The 22,418-nt window shown below is 40.3% G+C and overlaps 1 protein-coding gene across 1 annotated transcript in view; it reads right to left on the bottom strand.

Annotated features, from left to right (window-relative positions):
- Nucleotides 1-714: 714 nt before the first annotated feature.
- Nucleotides 715-22,418, bottom strand: part of vrk1 (VRK serine/threonine kinase 1) — a 43,916-nt gene continuing 22,212 nt past the window's right edge. The window contains exons 4-13 of the mRNA XM_063499972.1: nt 10,767-10,836; nt 10,124-10,211; nt 9,266-9,374; nt 8,234-8,326; nt 7,486-7,618; nt 6,661-6,781; nt 6,437-6,495; nt 5,413-5,582; nt 2,424-2,517; nt 715-2,285 (exon numbers count right to left, since the gene is read on the bottom strand). Coding sequence (XP_063356042.1) covers nt 2,131-2,285; nt 2,424-2,517; nt 5,413-5,582; nt 6,437-6,495; nt 6,661-6,781; nt 7,486-7,618; nt 8,234-8,326; nt 9,266-9,374; nt 10,124-10,211; nt 10,767-10,836 — 1,092 coding nt within the window. The 3' untranslated portion in view covers nt 715-2,130. The remainder of the gene's footprint in view (nt 2,286-2,423; nt 2,518-5,412; nt 5,583-6,436; nt 6,496-6,660; nt 6,782-7,485; nt 7,619-8,233; nt 8,327-9,265; nt 9,375-10,123; nt 10,212-10,766; nt 10,837-22,418) is intronic.

Here is a 22,418-nt window from a genome sequence, read left to right as displayed (position 1 = left end):
TATTACGTTGTACAGCACTTTGGTCAACTCTTTGCTGTCTTGCTCTTCCTGCACCTGTGTCTTCTTTAGGTACTATAACGAGATCAGGACCTTACAGCATTATAGACCCAAACTGCTGTTCATTGTAAAATGTTAAACGGTGTTAAGAACAGTAGCAGTTGGGTAGCAGTAGCTCAGGAGCAGTATTGGGCAAGTTACTTTGAAAAAGTAATTAATTATAGTTACTAGTTACTTCTTCAAAAAAGTAACTGAGTTAGTAACTGAGTTAAAGATTCTAAAAGCAATTAATTACTTGAAAAGTAACTATTGCGTTACTTTAAAAAAAAAAAAATGTTTAACCCTCTGGGGTCCAGGGTATAATTGGCCATTTTTAACTACTTTTGATGTTTCCTCTACATTTCACCTTTACAAACTATTTACTTTGTCTTGTTTGGCATCATTGTTGTCAGCACAACCTCACGTGTCTGAATTTACAGTTATGTTTTCATTTTGACATACTGCATTAACACAATTGATCTAAAATCAGACAAAAAACATAAAATCCGAGTAGAAAAAGTTATATTTTTACTGTAACAACCACAAACATGTTTAATGAATCATATTTCATAACTTTAAATGCAAATATAAATTGTCAATTTTAAAATCATATGTACAAGTTTTGCAAACAACAAGTTATTTGCATCCATTTACCTTTTACCCTTTTTTAAAAATAACCATTTCAAACTATTTACGTTCTGCATTCAATAAGATGCCACGCAAATTATTTATGCCACTCCAAAAAAATAATTTCTGTCCACTATAAAGGAGAACATCACAGCCTGATACCTGCAGGTCTGACAGCAGCAGGTGTATCACTCCTGTTTTCTACCTGGAGACAGCAGTCGCCTCATTGTTCTAACACACAACACAAAACTATCCACAACACTACACACTAACTACACAAGACAACACATGAACTACACACTCCAAACACGCTAAACGTCACAAATCTCTCACATCTCAAAACTCGCTCTCTCTCTCTCTCTCTCCCCATCACTCACCCTCTTCCTAAACAACCAAATGTCATGTTGCCATATCATTTTTTGATTGGTCGACATGGTGCATTTTTCCACCAACACCAATGGGCTGTTTTTGGGTTTTTTTTTTATTTTTTGCTCATAAGCAGAGAGTGCTTGCTAGTGCTGTCCTTAGACAGTAAATGTGGCGAAACTATTGAGGAAAAAACGCTGCGTATATATTGTTTATCATGACTCTGGTTTTACGTGGCCTATCAACATAATTTATAAACTGGTATATATCACCTTGTTACTTTGTCTTTAAGTGGTCATGTGATTGGCTTACCACGACTACTTTATTCTTCCTCAGTCAAACAGCAGCACTCATGCGATTATTTTGCCCCCTTAGCTCCAGGTGTTGTGCCAAAAAGTGATCGTCAGCCAGAAAGCGATTGCCGTCAGGGGAGCGCACAGCTGCTTAAAGCTGTAGCGTCCAGATTACTTACAGCTACTTCCGTGCAACTGATATAAGGTGCTGTAAGCTGAACACAGCTTCAACCGTCTGTTTGTTGAAAAACAGTAACGCGACCGCATTTTCTTGTAACTGTAACGGCGTTGTAACGATAGAAATAGTAATTAGTTAGATTACTCGTTACTGAAAAAAGTAACGCCGTTACTTGTAACCCCGTTATTCCCATCACTGCTCAGGAGGTAGAGCAGGTCAACCTCTAATCAGAAGGTGGGATGTTCAATCCAGTCTCCAAGTATCCTTGGGAAAGATACCAACCCCAAGTTGCTCTCTGATACAGCAATCAGATTATTGTTCAGCATCTACAGACAAGTGGCAAACCATTACTTTACCCCCAGTTTAAAGATGGCGCCATCTATGGACTAGTTCTTAATTCATGTGCCACTGAGTTCCTCAAACATGCCATAAAAAAAGCAACAGAACAACTGAAGTTTGAGCTTCTTCACACTTTGGCCCAGAAGTTTCAATAAGAACAACTGATCAATGTCATTATCTCTTTATTGTTACAATGCAATCAAACATCAGCATCTATTAGCACAGTGTAACAGTGTAACAGACCAAAGTAAATCCAACTTAAAAGCCTGAGTGGAGGAGTGAGGTGGATGTTCAGGTGCTCGTTTTCTTGGGTCTGCCTCTGGATTTCTGGGCAAGTCCAGGTGATGTCTGGGTTCCCATTTCCACAAGTCTGGATTTGGGGTCACTGCTGGGCACCTTCCTGGATTTCGGAGTCTTTTTGGGACTTTTCTTCAGTCTGTTAACCTCTGCAAAGTTAAATTCAGCAGGCTGTCAATCTTTTAACCCAAATGTTGTCATGTAGTTTTCATTCATAACCTCTGCTTCAGTTACTCTATTTAGAGATACATTGACAAAAACTGGTACACTCTGAAGAGGAAACCAACCTTTCTTCTTTGTGACTCTCTTTTTCTTGACGGGACTCGAATCCACCTCGCTCTCCTCTGCTTCATCTGCTGCCATCTTTCTTTTGGCCGTCTTCTACAGAGAGAGAAACACGATAAATATGAAGAGAAGCACCAGTCGGTGTGTTGATGTCGACTAAAAGACATTACTTTAAACCTGGGAGTCCACTGTGGGTCGTGTACAGTTTGTTTCTACAGAATATGTTAAATCAAGAATATTTCCCACATAGATAATTACTGTCAAACTGCCTCATGCCATAAATGAATTGAGATTTAATTCTATTTTTACTGAATTGTATTAATATAGTGCCAAATCACCACCATCGCCTCACACTAAGTTATTCTGTAAGGTAAAGATGCTACAACGACACAGTGACAGTGGGAAGGAAAAACTGAACAGGAAGAAACCTGGCCCCCGGCTCAGGGAGGGCCCTCTCACCCCCGGGGGTGAAGGGGGGGCACAGGCAAGAAGAAACACTGTAGTTCTCATCCAGAATCATCATTTGAAATAATCTGATGTGTTTAACAAGTTAGGGTGGTCTACAATGAGCATGCCCATCTAGCCTTTGTTAACAGGACACACACACGTAAATGACACAAACCAAAGAACCCAGCAGCTCGTAGTCACAGCCAACAGCAGCCACAACATCCTTGCAGCTTTATGATGGATGCAAACAGTCGATCCAGGCATGCACTGATGATTATGTGTGCGTCTCACTGACCCTGAGCTCCTCATTATATACTCTCATCAGCACTCACAAACTCTCAGTGTTGGAAAACTGCTACGTAAAGTTCTATCACAGTTATGAGGAAATTCCAGAGACTCCCCACAGGAAACATGTTACGCACTAGAATCTGACTGTCGCCATTACTCTCCTGTTGTAAAGCTGTGACACTCTGCATCGACTAAAACATGGACCAACCTGGGTTCATTCAAGGTGAAATGTACTTTGTAGAGCTTCCACAAACACGACGGCTGCTGAAGAGTTGTTCATAAACTTATTATGTCTGTCAAAGCAAACATGAGATGTCCTCAGGATGTAAAGGTGCCCCCAGAGAGAGCGATGCACTTATCACAGGCAATCAGCTCCTCCATCCGTCGCTGTCCTTTCTGGGCCTGTGTAACGAGACTCCGCCCACTGCCCCCCTTTCCATTTTTGCCTCCATTTTGACAATTGCTACCTCATGATCACCATGCGGCACCCACTGAGGTGAACAGATTGGCGGGATAATTACATACAATAACAAGCACCAGGGCCCAGTAACCCTTCGGCTGGCAACACCACGTCCCCAGTGGCAGCTTCCATATGCACAGAGAGCAAGTGGGGGAGTGACGGGGGGGGGGGGGGAGAGAGGGAGAGCAGGAGAGGGGGGAGGGGGGGGGGAGAGAAAAATGGGGAGACAGAGAGAGGGAGATGGGGAGAGAGGGGGGGAGAGAGAAATGGGGGAGATGGGGAGAGAGTGAGAGACAGGGGAGGGGGGGTGAGAGAGAGACGGGGGGGTGAGAGAGAGACGGGGGGGGTGAGAGAGAGACACACAGGGGAAGGGGGGTGAGAGAGAGACCGGGAGAGAGAGAGGGAGGCAGAGAGAGAGAGAGAGAGAGAGAGAGAGAGAGAGAGAGAGAGCGAGAGAGAGAGAGAGAGAGGGGAAGGGGGTGAGAGAGAGAGAGAGGGGAAGGGGGTGAGAGAGAGAGAGGGAGGCAGGGGTGAGAGAGAGAGAGGGAGGCAGAGAGAGAGAGGGGGGAAGGGGGTGAGAGAGAGACAGGAGGAGAGAGAGAGAGGGAGGGAGAGAAAAATGGGGAGACAGGAGGAGAGGGAGATGGGGAGAGAGTGAGAGACAGGGGAGGGGGGGTGAGAGAGACAGGAGGAGAGAGAGAGCGAGGGGGGTGGAGGGAGAGACAGTGAGAGAGTGTCAGGGGGAGTAACAAATATAAATGTTACATTGTAGCTGAGTGCTCCAGGATCACATACAGAGGCGATGATGTTTGTCCTGATGTGCACCAACACTAAGAGCGCACACACACAATCAAAGACGGGCGACTGCATACAGACACATGAAGGGAAACTTCTTATCAGCTGAGGCAAATTACAGAGAGGAATGTTAATGAGTTCAGTTCAGCTGCTTTGGTGTTAATGAAATTAACAACAGGTGCACTAGAGGGGCAACAACGAGACAACTCCCAAAGCAATAGCATGAGGAGATACCTGGTTTCACAGCCAGTCCAGCCACGGCCAGGTTTGCCGTGTCGCCCAGCACAGCCATAACCCCCCCTGAGGGGTCCGTAACCCATCAGCAGGAACAATATCTGTTTCTTTGTGCGAGGAGGAACACGATGAGCACTATAAGAGCCGTCCAGAAGGTTACTGGTGTGAATGTCTCTGACAAAACAATCAAGACCTCAAGACTCGACATCCTCTAGCAGGCCTTGTGATCACTACCCAGCACCATGGAGCCCGAGTGGCATCGGCCATAATACCAGAGTTGGCATTTCATCAAACCATGTGGCATCGCTTCATTCTGAACACGCCCCTATGACCACAACAATCTGAAAAGACAGGCGACCCCGAGGTGTTGGCAGAGGGGAATGTGAGCAGTCCCTGGAGTGGACATCAAATGTGTAATATATATGAGCCTACACACTAACCCTTCGACCATAAAGACAGCTGGAGGCTGGACACTAACCAAGAAGGAACTGGTGGATCAGTTAATGCAGAGGATACAAAACAACTACATATTATATAGTTCATAGATATGAACTGGACACCAATGATGCCTAAAACCATGGGACAATTACTCCTGTCATCACCAAACAAAGTTAGAAATAATTATGATGAAGCGACAGTTGTTCATTTCTTAGTCGACTAAATGAGGAAAATAATTAGACGGTAAGTCAAAGTTGTACACCCCCACAGTCTCGAGCTCAAATACTGCATTTTCTTGCTTCCCTCTTGAAACAAGTAGGGGTGCTGACCTTGGTGGGAGGCACCGCTGCTCCATTCACAGAGGTGAACTCCAGCTTGCCATCCTCTTTTGCACCAATGGTCTTCAGTCCAGCCTGCAGGATAGAGCGCAGCTTGTCGTAGGGTGGTTTGGCTGTGTAGCCCAGAGATTTCACCTCCTCCATGAACCGCTGGATCTCATCTGCAACACAATGAGAAGCCCGTTCATCAGAACCCTCACACCTTCTTGCTCGTTTGAAATCATCAGGTCATCCATGTTAGTTCTTTTTATCAAACACTTCATAAACAAAGACATAACTTAAACACAAGCTTTCCCCCACACACTGTTGTCACCATAGTGTGTTGCATTCAGATGTCAACGTCAGGCTAAATGTTGTGTGGTGGGACTTTCTTCAGACTTGGCACACAAATACACACAGACACGCACACAGATGGTGCTCAGCACAGCAGAAGGACGGAGGTGCGACGTCTCCTCTGTCTGAACCGACACGCTGCCTTCCGGTCAAAGCACCAACATTAAAAGGCAACTTTTAGCACAGTCGGGCAACAATGTTGCCATTTACTGCGGCAGCTTGTGGCCTGTACTTCTATCCCAGTGAGAGGTCAGGTGGTCACTGCTCAAAGGCAGGAATTACATCATGTTAGAAACACATGAGAGCAGCCAGGAACGAATCAATTCACACTTTACTAATCACAACACACACAAACCTTATCAAAGAACACTAACAGTACTGATCATAGCTGACAACAACTCCAAGGCAACTTAAACTCCTTAAACACTGTTAAAATAATGGAAAGGTAAAATGTTCGACTAATCATGAACTTGATATGATTTGAGGTCACAGCAGTTTCAGACTGTGGGATTATGCAGGGCATTGTGGTTTTCGCAACCACAGTAACACATTATTAGTATTCATGATGTGACAAGTGTAAAAAAGTCTACAGTATGTGAATAATACGGTGAGGCACATCAGTGTGACCAGCTCAGCGCTGGTCCATCGTAGCCACAGAGCCGCCGCTGTGAGTCTGTCTCACCTGGTTTGTCTTGAGAGGAGAAACACTTGGCCATGAACTCTGTGATGTTTTCTTGACTCCTGGAGGTGAAAACGTTACACAACTTTCTTTAATACACGTCAATCTGTGTGAACTGTACAACACAAAACAAAAAATGTAAAAAATAAAACGTATTGTAGAATTGTATAAATGGCAAAGTGTTGCTGACTGTGGAGCACCCAGGCTGGGTACTGAGTTTCACATACCGGATCTTGGAGTCTCTGACGTACAGCGGGTCCTGCAACTTGTCCTCCCAGGGCAGCCGACCACACAGCCACTGAACCATGCAGTAGGACAGGATCTCCAGGTCGCTGCGCCTGGACGCGGCTGTTAGCAAACATGGCGTACGCAGCAACAAAAGCAATATCAGACACTTATGTACATAATACCATTCAGGTTTATTTCCATGTTGTACGAGATGAGGACCATCAATCAGTATCAGTCTTGTTCTTTGGCTCGAGCAACAACGCTGTGGCTGAACACACAGCAGACTCAGTACTACGACTGTGGCCCCAAAGGTAAGTCAGTCCAGCACACTGCCGTGTTAAAGTGCTCTGACTGTACAGCAAAACAAACATGGGTACTGTTTCGGTCTCTGGGCGAATGTGGGGCCATGTCACACTCTTCTCTACACTCTATGGTGTGTATGGTGTGTGTGTGGCCGTTTCCCCCCCAACTGAATCCCAGTTTAAATGGGGAGGAAACAGCCCAGCTGTTCCAAACTGTCCTCACTAAAATGGTTTGAAATCCGTTCACATTGATTTTCCTGTTCATGGTTAACCCTCTCAGGCTCAAATTAAGTTTTAGTTACAGGAGAAATCTGATATTCAGGGAAAATTATCAAAAGAAAAAAAAACCTCATAAAATATGTATGTGGGGTAATCAGGTTGTTAGTTGTAAACTGTTGCAAATCTGCAACGCCTGCCTTGAGAGGGTTAAAATAATCAGATCCTACTGACTCTTTCAGATTACCACTCTGGTTTTGTACACCATGTTGGGCGTCATGACTACTCGCGTACGTTTGCACCTACATGCTCCTTTGTGGCAGTCGATGCTTGTGAACTCGATGGTACCATCGTGACATTTCTTGGGGTCTTCCTTGTACTCCTTGGGCAGACCTTCAGGTGCGTACCTATAGGCCAGTCCATAATCTACTAAGTAAACCTACAGTTGACAAACACAAAGATTCAGGCATGCACACACATACACACAGTACTTTATACTAATCCATGTTTTACCAGTGTTCACTGACTGTACACAGACACGGGTCAGGATGAAGGAGAGCAGGAGAACACACGATTTCAATTCTAATTCCAGCTCCATAGCACTTTATTATTCCTCAGTTTGCATTGTGCTTATATTCTCTGTGGCTTTAATAAAGAAATGTAGAGCAATAAAAGCAAACCTACATTCACCAACTCCGAGGAAGAACAGGAAAAACAACCAGAGCCAATATTAAAATCCTGAGGGGCTGATTTCTAAATTGTCATTTATAAAAAGCTCCTTAATAACACCACCGATGATACATTATTAATCTCCAAATTAAATATTTGCCCCTGCCCCCACCTTATTTGCAGCTCTGTGCTCCTGCCATCTAATCTCCCCCGTCTGAACACTCTCGCTTCACCTCCCCCCGTCGCAAAAGCCTAATTGAATCTAATGAAGCGGTGCGAGTGTGTTCCAACCAAAACCAGGCTCCTCCTCCTGTCGATGCACGGGTCACAGCGGCACTTTGTAAACTGTCATAGTTTCAGTCAGCACGCTGGAACTCCAACTGACCTGGTTAGGATCGCTGTGACTCAACATGAGGTTAGACGCCTTCACATCAGCGTGCACGTACTCGTGCTCGTGGATGTACTCCAGAGTATCCAGCTGCACAGGAACAAATACTCCATCAAATACAGAGTACAGATACATCTGTAATGTAGCAAGACCCTAGTACAAAGTAATCACACTACATGGTTTAAATATAATGTGCAGTTTGGCCACACAAGAAGATGCTCAGCCCATCATCACCTCACTGAGCAGCAGTCACGTAAAACCAAACCTGTGATCACATTAGAAGGATTTTATTAGCAGTAACTTGATTCATTACGTTCAGTTTCAGAACATAAACATTTGTCATTTTTAGAGGGGAAGCCAGGCTGAGCACCAGAGACACAGAGGTGAGTCTGACCAGAAACAAAGTTTCACTTCCTCCACATAGATCTTAATAAACTAGAGCGAACGTGAACATGCTGCTATAAAAGAAGAGGCAGCGTGGGATTTCTAACAAGAAAAAGAGTCATAGTAAATGACTATTTTACAGTCTATCCAGTGTCATTGTGACAAATCTTACTGGACTGTGTAAACTAATTACTTCATTGTTGATATTTTCAGGCAAACAAAGGATTTTCAATCGGAAGCACAGGTGCAGGAAATCGGCTGATGACGTTCGCGTTGCCGTAAAGCGGTGTCAGATTACACACACAGTTTCAGCAGCTCACTTTAACAGCTCTACCTGAGCAGAAACAATCATTACAGGATGAGCAGGAGGATGCTTCTGACCCACAATCATTAAAACAACTGAAAATACACTTTTGTTTCTTTTTGGGAAAACCCATTTCCTCCCCTGTGCATCACTAACTCTGAGGATGAAACCACTTGTTATTCGACCCTCATCATCAGTTATTTTCAGTTTGCGTACAACGTTCATCCTCAGGATGTTGGTCATTCCCCATCACACATTTTCTCTTTCCTGTGATCACCATGACCTGCTGTTTACAACGTAAGTGTTTCAAACTCAAACAACTTCATCATGACATAACCAACCAGTCGAAGGCTGAGCTGCAGGACCAGCTTTCTGGGAAATCTCCTTCCACATTCCTCAAACTTCTTCTGCAGGTCTGTGCCAAGTCTGTCGATGACCATGAACCTGTAACTGGTTGGTACAGAGAGCTTTGTTAGCAGAGCGTCAGAAAGGCTGCAGCTTTACCTGTTACTGTGAGTAGAACACAGCAGTTTCACTTTACAGCTTATTTGGTGTTTTCTTTCATCGAGCTTTCAAGACATTAACACACAGTAAAAAATAATAAAATATTAAAAATTGAGTTGTAAAAGGTGTAAACAGGGAGATTAGCTTAAATATCTGAGTTATTATAAGTGCACAGAGGAAGTCAGGAGAGGTGATGGTAGGGCTGAGGATAGTGCCAACTATGTGACCCAGGCGGGACCAAAGCTGATGCCTTATCAGGCCACTGGAGCGAACTCCCTTATGAAACCAGTAACAAGTGCTACTACTAAGATCCACTACATGGTATCAGGCAGTGCCAAAGTAATCCACTGAATGAATCAGAGTGAGGTCTGCTATAAAAGGCAGAGACCTTCTGAGCTGGGCAGGGAAAACAGAAGCTCTAATCAGCGTAATCATGCCCACCTCTCCTTTAAAACTGTGTGTGTATGTGACTCCATCCGGTGTGCAACATGCAAACATCATGGAGGAAAAGTCAAACACAGAGTTGATGCACAGCTCGAGCTGCTTGCACCAAATATAACTGCTGAGTCTGTAGTTTGGACACATTTCTCACGTCAACAAAAGAAGAACCTGAACGACTGAATGTCACATAGATGGAGGAGAGACGTGCTGCATCATTACAAACTGAGATTTGTCCCCAGCACTCCCACTCTTACCTTTGACCCCCTCTCTCATGTCGACCTGAGCCCCAGTACCGGGGCACGCCCAGGTTTTTCAGCTTCTTGGACTTCATCCAACTCTGAACTGCAGGGCAAGAGTAAACTTATCAGACACGTACATGTTTGACTAAAGTGAGCTTTTAATGTGTGCATACATGAAATCAACAACACAGGAAGTAAACTCTGTGAAAAGGCTGGTGCTGGTTTAAGTGGGTGATGGATGTGAGACTCAAAGTAATAAGAGTATAAATCAGTGGGGAAAGTGGCCAATATGGCCGCGAGCTAATCTGCTGCTGGGACAAATATTTACCAACAACGTGAGACTCCAGCATGAATAAAATATGAGGCTTTGGTTCCTTAGTCATATAACAGTTAATCGTCAGGGGAGACTGACATTTGGATTGTTATTATATAAAATGCAAAGCGGTGGCCCGGGGGCCGGCGGCGCTGCCACCAAACGCTTCCTTTCCTTTGTAGGGCTCCTCTGAGCCTCGGCTGCAACACCATCTTTTAATTAAGAAACTTGCCTCTCTTTTTATTTGTTTGCCCTGCTGGTGAGACTCTTGTGTTATGATCGCAGGGCTAACTTTGGCTTGCTGACAGTATGTGTGTGTTTATAGTGTCTGGTCATGTGACTCACTGAGATCCGGCTTGGCAGCTCTCATGTAAAATGCGAGCTCGCAGAAAAGTGGTCCATTGTCAATAGGCTCCTGTGGACAGATCAACAGGTACATTAGGTCTGCAGACCCACAACAGCACACTGGGTTTTTGTGTTTTCACCCTTAACAGGCAGAAAAAACACAATTCAGAGTATGACTCCCAGTACGGCTGGCCGGTTCCTTTTCTTCTGTTTAAACATTTAAAAAACAAACAAACAAACAAAACTGCAAAAACTGGTTGTGTGTCTGTGTGTTTAAATCCAGGTTCACAGACTGTTACATCTCTGACAGTTAGGAGCAGGGCTCCGTGCTGGAAATGAGCCCCACCAATCGGTCGTACTGCAGTTTAAATAAAAATATTTAAAATGTTAAATAAAAATGTTGAATAGCTTCCATCCACAGTTTGTTTCAGACAGTGACAGCACAAATAACTAGAAAAATATGCATTTCCTGCGAAAATGCAGTGTGGATGCTTTAAAGCTGAAGCTGTCTGCTGAAACTAGCTGAAAAAGCTGAAAAGTTGCAGAAATTTGTAATAACTTTGCAGAAGCATAAGAACCTAGCAAAAATGTAATTACTTAGCAGAACTGCAATAACGTAAAGAAAACATAATACTTGGCAGAAATACAATAACATAGTAGAACTTAGCAGAAATATTGTAAATTAGCAGAAACATGATAACTTCTCAGAAATACAGGAATTTAGCAAACATGGTACAAGATTACAGAGATACTTTATTTAACCAAAAATACCTAAACTTTGCAGAAATACTGTGATTTAGGACAAATACTACAACATAGCAGAAATGCTGTGATTCAGCAAAATACTATGCTATGGCACAAATAGAATGAATATGCTCAAATACTATGATTTTGCTCAAATACTTTGATTTAGCAATAATACTAAGATTTGGCAGAAATACTATGCTTTGGCACAAATACTATACTTAATTACAAGTATAATAACATAGCAGAACTATCAAGACTTGGCAGAAATACTATGTTTTAGCAGTAATACTATGATTTGGTAGAAATACTATAATTACACAGAAATACTATATTTACCACAAATCCTATAAAATAGTAGAAATAGAGTGATTTAGTAGAAATACTGTATTTAGCACAAATACCGAAAAGTAGCAGAAATACTATAATTTAGCAGAATAGTAAAAATGTACACAATTACAAATATGGACACACACACACACACACACACACACACAGGATCTAATCTAGTCAACCAGTCTAACTATATTCAATTTAAATCCTACAATGAGATGCTGCCAAAAAAGGGTAGGGTTCTCTCTCTCTCACTAAACACACACACACACACACACACACACACACACACACACACACACACACACACACACACACACACACACAGCAGCAGCAGCAAGTGAACAGGGGCTGTTAACAGCATGTTTCTAGGTCAGTCAAACAGCTGTGAGCTTCTCAATTTGAATCCACCAATCAGAGAGGCTGTGTGCTTTCTCCCGCCAAAACTGGTGTACCAAGTGCAGGCTTTTACACACGCAGCACAGAGAGAGACAGGATTTTTGCAGTCTATTTCTCATAGTGAGGACTCCCCTCAAACAAATGACCATAATTTCTTAACCATAGGGGCTAGAACGGTCATTCTTACACCGTTTTGTTCAGAAGAGATGGGGGAATCTTCAAGTGTTGACAATTTATCATTAAAATATGAATTATTGAAGATATTTGACTTCTAATACACCATAACTGAGTAGAGGTGAAGCGAAAACTGCCTTGACTTGCCCTCAAACAACGCTTTCTAACTCTAAATCTATTTGGAGTATCGATATCATTCTTTCACCATGAGATACAGCAGGCTTTGGTGAACAGTCATGGAAATTTTCAGGTCTCTCTGGAAATCCATCAAAAAGATATGACGAGAGAAAAAAGTGGTTCATTTCCAGAGTTTGAAATCTGAAGAAATCTGAGCGAAGGATGAATGTCCTACCCTCAAACAAGTGTAACTCATCTCAGAACAGTAATAGGTGATGAAAAAATTCTTGAATTGTGAGCGTCAGGAGTGCCTGAAGATATATTGGCACAAGCCTCATGTCTTAACTTCGCTTCGTTAAGGAGATATGACGATTCGAAAATGCCTCTCATTACAGAAATCCAGCGGTGATTTTTAACAAACTCTCCATTGACTTTCTATGGAGAGTTTTCAGACTTTGTGTTGCTCTGAGGAGATTTGCCAAAATTCTGTAACTCCCACAACAATGATAGTGACATTTTCTGAAAGCCAGCAAAAAAACCTACGTTTTGATGTATAATTTGTGTGGGTTGAGTGAAAATTGAGCAAGTAGCAAGAAGTTGTTTGGACATGAAGAGAAGACTGCGAAAGTTACAGTGGCACACTGAAAGCCAAGTGCATAGCAACCATAACAACGCATGTATTTTCTGAAAAATCACAATATTGCAAATGGAAACTTAAAGAGGGATAAGATGAAAACTGTAACAGATATGAAAAAGCTGAATCATACATGAATAGCCCAATAATTTCAGAACATTTTAAAGTTTGAATGGCTGTTCTAGGTGAAAGTATGAGGAAGTAGTTAAGTTTCAAAAACAAGCAAGTTTTAGCAGAATTGTAGAAGTTTCCCATTCATTTCAATGGGACAAATTAATGGAAAAAAACGTAATATTTCAAAAAGTATAATAGTAATAAATACCAAAAGTCATAGCCGGAAAGAGCAGAAATAGCAGAATATTGTGAAATTTGAACCGTGAAAATAGCACAAAAATTGTGGAAGTAGTTAAAGGCCAAAAAACGTACGGAAGCAACTTGAAGATGAAGAATAACTAGAAAAATTTGCATTTCCTGCGAAAATGCAGTGTGGATGCTTTAAAGCTGAAGCTGTCTGCTGAAACTAGCTGAAAAAGCTGAAAAGTTGCAGAAATTGTAAAAACTTTGCAGAAGCAAATGAACTTTGCTAAAATGTAGTAACTTAGCAGAACTGTAATATCTTAGAGGAAACATAATACTTGGCAGAAATACAATAGCATAGCAGAACTTAGCAGAAATATTGTAACTTACCAGAAACATGATAACTTCTCAAAAATACAAGAATTTAGGAGAAATAGTATAAGATAACAGAAAGAATATATTTAGCCAAACATTCTTAAACATTACAGAAATACTATGATTTAGAAAAACAGTACAACATAGCAGAAATGCTGTGATTTACCAGAGACACTGTAATATACTATGAATATTGTAATTTTATATAAATACTATGTTTTAGCAAAAATACTCCAGTTTAGCACAAATATTACAACATAGCAAAAATACTATTCTATAGCAGAAATGCTATATTTAGAAAAGAAATATAATATAGTAGAAATACTATGATTTAGCAGAAATCCTACAATATAGCTTAATAACAACTAGAAAGCGAAAATTTCAGAAGAAATTTTAAGTGTGCCTATGCCGCTGGTAATCAGTGTAGTTTGCCATTCATACAGCTACAGAGAGCAAAACTCAGCAGAGCAGCCATTCTCCACCATGAACTATGGTAAAAACAAACACCGCTCGCGCCTCACAGATGACAGCTTACAGTTTTAGGTAAAGATGAAGTGACTTTGTACAGCCCCGATTTGCAGACGCTGTGCACATAGTTTCATGAGCAGAAGTCCCATTGTACCACGGCAGACCCGACAATGTTTGCATGAACACGCTTTGAAGCATTACGTTATGGACCACTTTTCACACATGGTTGGTGTACCCACACAGCCGGCTGTAGCTTTTCAACTCACAGCCTGACACACACCCAAAAAACAGCCGAGAGAGCACAGACTACGCCAGAGAGGCGTGATTGCAGATGCCGCTCAGGTGGGTCCACCTCCCCTGCAGCGGCACTGCAGACCACGCCCCGCCACACACATCAATCACGTAAAATAAATATTTATGCACTTTTGCATTCACTTTTTGTTTTTTGTTATTTTTACACAGTGTTCTGAATGATTAACAATGGTCTACAGCCAATCTTGTGTATTATTATACAAACTTTGGTTGTAAGATGCCCTACCTGGCCCCCTGGCAAAAGCTTTGCTAGATCTGCCCCTGCACAGTTACCAGCTGTCAGCTAAATAAAAAAGGAGCTTGGTGTTTATTTCTCTCAGAAACAGTTCATAACTTCCCTTTAACTCATTCATGTCACCTAAAAAAAAGGTAAACCTGTTTCTCCATCACCAGTTCAGCTCTGATGATTCGGTAAGGTCATCTCCTGGTTTCCACCAGCCGCTTCTACAGCTGTGGCTCCAGCAAACATCAGCTGATACTAGAAATTAAAATCAAATGAATTCTAACAACAGCTGATCAAGCTTAAACGTGCTGCTGTTGTTTAGCGCGATAAACAAAAAAGAGAGAAAAGCCGATCATTGATCAGTTTCATGACTGAAGTTTGAACAGGCGAGAGAATGACAGGGGAGGCTGTCATAAAGTTCAACATCAGTAACTTAGCGCGCACACAGCTGTATAGAAACTCCGTCGTGCTAGCTAGCACGCAGTACGAGTTATTATAACTGATTGTAAAAAGTCAGCACAAGGAAAATAAACTACACCTAAACTCGGTTTATATCTGACCCAAATAGAGTGCAGTTCATAACTTCTTACCTGAAATTCAGTTCACCTCACGCTCTGACCGGCAGCCGCCTGCTTCTCCTGCCTTCGGTTTCCCTGATCCACGATCTACCACCGGTCGATCGGCGGTCGCCTCGCCGCCTCGTATGTCTCGTTCCCTGCATGCTCTGTCTGACACACACCGGTGGATAGCTGCCCTCGGTTGTAGCTCCGTGTCAGCGACCACCAAACAACTCAGTTATTTTTTCCACATCGACCAGCATCTGGACAATCCACCACCTTTCACTGTTTGTACCGTTACTAAAAAAAACCCCTCATCGGCTCATAAAAACGAAAAATAAGTCCAGCTATAACCCTGAGTCAAAAAGACAGCCAACTCCGGTTAGCTAGCTAGCTGTCTAGCTCTTTGCAGGCACCGAAACCATCAGAGCTAATATGGGATGTCTTGGTAACACGAGCAGATATTTGAAGTTTACATCTGGCCAATCCACCACCTTTCACTGTTCATACCGTTACTAAAATGAATAAATAAATAAATCATCGGTCCATATAAACGAAAAATAAGTCCAGCTGTGACCACGAGACTTTACGAAGGACCGGGTGTGAAACCAGAGTAAGCCGCTCTCACTGTCATCCAGGCCGGCTGTAGCTTGTTAGCAAAGCCGCGCTAGCCACACTAGCCAGCTAGCCTCAAGCAAAAACGACATCGTCAGAACATTGTCGCTAATATGGGATGTTTTGACAAAACGAGCAGATATTTGAAGTTTACACACCTATATTCTCGCCTGAAAACATCTTAAAAGTTTATTTTGTGACCTAGAAACAGTATTAAGAGGAAAATAAAAACTAAGTGATGGCCGCCATTGTTTGACTCGGCAGAGGCGTGCTATGAATTGTGGGATATTGAGTTTTCCACCAAGCATTACCGTAACTTTTGAATGATTTGCGCAACCTTAAAAATTCCAATGGCTCCTGAAAGCAGCGACGCTGTGCGCACCGTTGATATTGTCATCATTACGGTAATCCAAATAAGGGTAGACAGGCCGTACTACTCCTGGCATACCACTAGAGAGAGCCAACACACCACAAATGAAGTTTGAAATTTGTATCAGTGGGACCAAAAGATGGAGCCAACACACCACAAATGAAGTCTGTTTCTATGGCGCCAAAAGAAGAATCTTTCTAAATTTACACTAAAATATTAATATTTAAAAAACTATAAAAGTCATAAACACCAAAAGTGTATACCATACTAGTCCAGCTCCAGCCGCACAAAATGATCTAACATATGTAACCCTATTGTCAAAACTGTTTGGCAGAGAAGCGCGGGAAAATTTTCACTAAAATATTAATATTTAAAAAACTATAATAGTCATAAACACCAAAAGTCATAGCACACCATTCCTGATCCAGCCGCACAAAATGAGGTAACATATATGAAGCTTGTCTCAAAACTGCGAGGCGAGATTCGCTGCAAAATTTCAGGCGGAAACTGAAGAATAATAATAATAATAATAATAATAAATCCGAGGAATAGTAATATGTGTGCCTCTTGGCATAGGCACACATAATGATTTAGAACGGATACTATGATTGAGCAGAATAGTAATAACTTAAGTGAAAATATTGGAAAGGTAAAATGATAAGCTGAATAAAAAGGAACCTGGTTAAGTTCGCTCAAAATTAATTTTTGTTCACCTGTGAAAAAATAAAATAAAAATACATTTATAAAAAACACCAAATAAGAACAGCCAACAGATATACACAAAATCAAATATGGATACACACATCACCAAATACACAGAAAATCAAATATGGATACACAAATGTACAGAGAGACACACACACACAGGGTCTATGCCAGTCAACCAGTCTGAACATGTTATATTTTTATCCAACAATGAGACGCTGCCCTAAAAAGGGTCTTTGTGTGTGTCTTTCTTTCTCTCTCTCTCTCTCTTACACACACACACACACACACACACACAGCAGCAGCAGCAAGTGAACAGGGGCTGTTAACAGCATGTTTCTAAGTCAGTCAAACAGCTGTGAGCTTCTCAATTTGAATCCACCAATCAGAGAGGCTGCGTGCTTTTTCCCGCCAGCCCTCAGATATGATTGGTGTTCTTAGAAGCCATGAATGCCCCAATATGCAAATTGGAATGTGCCAGCCCTGAGATATGATTGGCTGGCTGGGAAGCCATGAAGGCAACAATATGCAAATTTGAATGTGCAAGCCCTCAGATATGATTGGTTGTCTTAGAAGCCATATAAAAAGCAGTAAAACTGTACTATGATTTGGTAGAAAAACTATAATTAATCAAAAATACTATATTTGGCAGAAATACTTTTTTTTTTAGCAGAAACACTATAGTTAGCACAAATCTTATGAAATAGCAGAAATAGTATGATTTAGCAGAAATGCTGTATTTAGCACAAATACTGAAAAGCAGCAGAAATGCTATGACTTAGCATAATAGTAATAACTTAAATAGAAAAATTGGAAACGCAAAATGAACAGCTGAAAAAATGCTGAACATGCTAAGGGTCACTCAAATGTAATTGTTAAATGAAATGAAATCAGCAAAAAAAAGTATAACAGTCACACAATCACAAATATGTACACATATGGAAACACACATGCACAGAGAGATACACAGGATCAAATTCAGTCAACCAGTCTAAATATACAGAATTTAAATCATACAATAAGATGCTCCCATAAAAACTCTCTCTCGCCCTCTCTTTCTCTCTCTCTCTGTCACACACACACACACACACACACACACACACACACACAGGGAGAGAAAATCAAGTTTCTAGGTCAGTCAAGCAGACCGGGAGCTGCTAAATTTGAATCCACCAATCAGAGAGGCTGTGTACTTTTTCCCGCCAAAACAAGTGCACCTGTTTTTACACACACGCAGCACAGAGACAGGATTTGTGCTGTCTACTTTTCATAGTGAGGACTCCCCTCAAACAAATGGCTATAATTTCCTAACCGTAGGGGCTAGAACAGTCATTCTTACACCGTTTTGTTCAGAAGAGATGGGGGAATCTTCAAGTGTTGACAATTTATCATTAAAATATGAATTATTGAAGATATTTGACTTCTAATGCACCATAACTGAGTAGAGGCAAAGCGAAAACTGCCTTGACTTGCCCTCAAACAACGCTTTCTAACTCTAAATCTATTTGGAGTATCAATATCATTCTTTCACCGTAAGAGACAGCAGGCTTTGGTGAACAGTCATGTAAATTTTCAGCTCTGTGTGGAAATCCATCAAAAAGATATGACGAGAGAAAAAAAGTGCCTCGTTTCCAGAGTTTGAAATCTGAAGAAATCTGAGCGAGGGACAAATTTCCTACCCTCAAACAAACCCAATTCATGGCCAAATGGTAATAGGTGAGAAAAAAATTCTTGAATTTTGAGCGTCAGGAGTGTCTGAAGATATATTGGCACAAGCCTCATGTCTTAACTTCGCTTCGTTAAGGAGATATGACGATTCGAATATGCCTCTCATTACAGAAATCAAGCTGTGGTTTTGAACAAACTCTCCATTGACTTTCTATAGAAAGTTTTCCGACTTTGTGTTGGTCTGAGGAGATTTGCCAAAATTCTATAAATCCCACAACAATGATAGTGACATTTCCTGAAAGCCAGCAAAAATACCTACGTTTTGATGTATAATTTGTGTGGGTTGAGTGAAAATTGAGCGAGTAGCAAGAACTTGTTTGGACATGAAGAGAAGACTGCGAAATTTACAGTGGCTCGCTGAAAGCCAAGTGCATAGCAACCATAACAACGAATGTATTTTGTGAAAAATCACAATTTTGCAACTCCAAACTTAAAAAGGGATAAGATTAAAATGGTAACAGATATGAAAAAGCTGAATCATACATGAATAGCCCAATAATTTGTGAACATTTTAAAGTTTGAATGGTTGTTCTAGGTGAAAGTATGAGGAAGTAGTTAAGTTTCAAAAACAGGCAAGTTTTAGCAGAATTTTGGAAGTTTTCCATTCATTTCAATGGGACAAAAAAAAGCATAAAAAGCTTAATATCTTAAAAAGTATAATAGCAAAAAATACCAAAAGTCATAGCCGGAATTAGCAGAAATAGCAGAATAGTTTAAAATTTGAACGGCAAAAATCGGCTGAAAATTGTGGAAGTAGATAAGGTCCAAAAAACGTACGGAAGCAACTTGAAGAATAAAGTATAAAGAACTAGAAAAATTTGCATTTCCTGCGAAAATGCTGTGTGGATGCCTTAACGCTGAAGCTGTCTGCTGAAAATGACTGAAAACTTTGAAACGCTGCAAAAATTGTATGGCAGTAAAGAAACTGAAAAATTCTGCTGAAAACAGGTGAAAAAACAGAAACCTTTGCTGAAAAGAGGTGGAAAGGCAAAGATTCAGCTTAAAAGGGGTAAAGAAGTTCAAATTTGTACTGAAAAGAGGAGAGGTGAAAAGGTTTCTTCTGAAATTAGCAGAAGATACTGAGATTTGTACTGATAAGAGGTGAAAGACTGAAAATTCTGCTTAAAATAGGTGAATCAGCAGAATTTCTACTGAAAAGAGGTAAAGAAGTACAACATGGCACTGAAAACAGGTGAATCAGCAGAATGTCTGCTAAAAAGAGATTTCTGTTGAAAACACCTGAAAAATCTGGGATTTGTGCTGAAAAGGGGTGAAAAAATTCAAAATTATGCTGAAACGGGGTGAAGAAGAGGTGTTGGGCTGTTGAGAAGAGTTGAATAAGTTGAACTGACAAATGCGATGATATGGCACAAATACTATAATTGGGTACAAATACTATAATTTGGCACAAGTACTATGATTTAGTACAAATACTATGATTTGGCAGAAATACTATGCCTTAGTAGTAATACTATAACATAACAGATAGTGTGATTTTGCAGACATTCTGGTTTTACACAAATACTATAATGTGGCAGAATGACTATGTTTTAGCACAAACACAATGATTTGCTATAAATACTATGATTTGGCACATATACTGTATTCAGCAGAGATACTATAACAAAATAGAGAGTCTACGACTTAGTAGTAATACTATAACATAATAGATATACTATGATTTTGCAGACAGTCTATGTTTTTGCACAACTAGCACAATGTGGCAGAAATACTATGATTTGGCACAAGTACTATGATTTAGTAGAAATACTCTTATTGGCAGAAATACTATGTTTCAGTACAAATACTATGATTTGGCAATAATACTGCGTTTCAGCACAACTACTGAGATTTGATTGAAATACTATGATTTAGAAGAAATACTATGACTTCGTACAAATACTATGTTTTGGTTCGAATACTATGATTTGCAAAAAATGCTATGATTTGGCACAAGTACCATGATTTAGTACAAATACTACGAATTGGCAGAAGTACTGTGACTTAGTAGTAATACTTTAACATAACAGATATACTGTGATTTAACAGACAATATGTTTTTGCACGAATACTACGATTTCGCTCAAATACTATGAAATTGCAGTGATACTATGATTTTGAAGGAATACTATGATTTGGTAGAAAAGCTATGCCTTAGTTGTAATACTATAACATAACAGATATACTGTGATTTTGCAGACATTCTATGTTTTTGCACAAATACTACACTTTGGCAGAATTACTATGTTTGGGCACAAATACTATAATTTGCTATAAATACTATGATTTGGAACATATCAGCGGATATACTATAACAGAAAAGAAATTCTACGACTTAGTAGTAATACTATAACATAACAGAAATTTTAATTGGGCACAAATACCATGATTTGGCAAAACAAATACCATGTTTTGGCACAAATACGATGATATGGCAGAAATACTATGATTGGGTACAAATACTATGATTTGACACAAGTACTAGGACTTAGTACAAATACTATGATTTGGCACAAGTACTATGACTTAGTACAAATACTATGATTTGGCACAAATACTATGATTTCCCAGAATTACTATGATTGAGCAGAAGTACTAAGATGTAGTAGAAGTACTTTGATTTAGCAGAAATACTATTATGGAGGAGTAATACTTTAACATGGGAGAAATATTGATACACACACACATACACAGAGCCTAAAGGGAACAGTGGCTGTTAAGAGTCTGGGCTTGGTATATCTAGGTCAGCTAAATTGGCTGCACCTGCTGTAATCAGCACTTACACACAATTTAGCACAACTACTGAGATTTGGGTGAAATACTATGATTTAGAAGAAATACTATGACTTCGTCCAAATACAGTGTTTTGGTTCAAATAAAATGATTTGCAAAAAATACTATGATTTGGCACAAGTACCATGATTTAGTACAAATACTACGATTTCGCTGAAATACTATGAAATTGCAGTAATACTATGATTTTGAAGGAATACTATGATTTGGTAGAAATACTATGCATTAGTAGTAATACTATAACATAGCAGATAAAATGTGATTTCGCAGACATAGTATGTTTTTGCACAAATACTACGATGTCGCTCAAATACTATGAAATTGCAGTAATACTATGATTTTGAAGGAATACTATGATTTGGTAGAAATACTATGCCTTAGTAGTAATACTACAACATAACAGATATACTGTGATTTTGCAGACATAGTGTGTTTTTGCACAAATACTACGATTTTGCTCAAATACTATGAAATTGCAGTAATACTATGATTTTGAAGGAATACTATGATTTGGTAGAAATACTATGCCTTAGTAGTAATACTATAACATAACAGATATACTGTGATTTTGCAGACATAGTGTGTTTTTGCACAAATACTACGATTTTGCTCAAATACTATGAAATTGCAGTAATACTATGATTTTGAAGGAATACTATGATTTGGTAGAAATACTATGCCTAAGTAGTAATACTATAACATAGCAGATATAATGTGATTTCTGCAGACATAGTATGTTTTTGCACGAATACTATGATTTCGCTCAAATACTATGAAATTGAAGTAATACTATGATTTTGAAGGAATA

This window comes from Pelmatolapia mariae, linkage group LG16_19, assembly GCF_036321145.2.
Source record: "Pelmatolapia mariae isolate MD_Pm_ZW linkage group LG16_19, Pm_UMD_F_2, whole genome shotgun sequence".
NCBI lineage: Eukaryota > Metazoa > Chordata > Actinopteri > Cichliformes > Cichlidae > Pelmatolapia > Pelmatolapia mariae.
The sequence above is the reverse complement of the archived record's forward strand: the minus strand, read 5'-3'. Positions and strand labels throughout refer to the sequence as shown.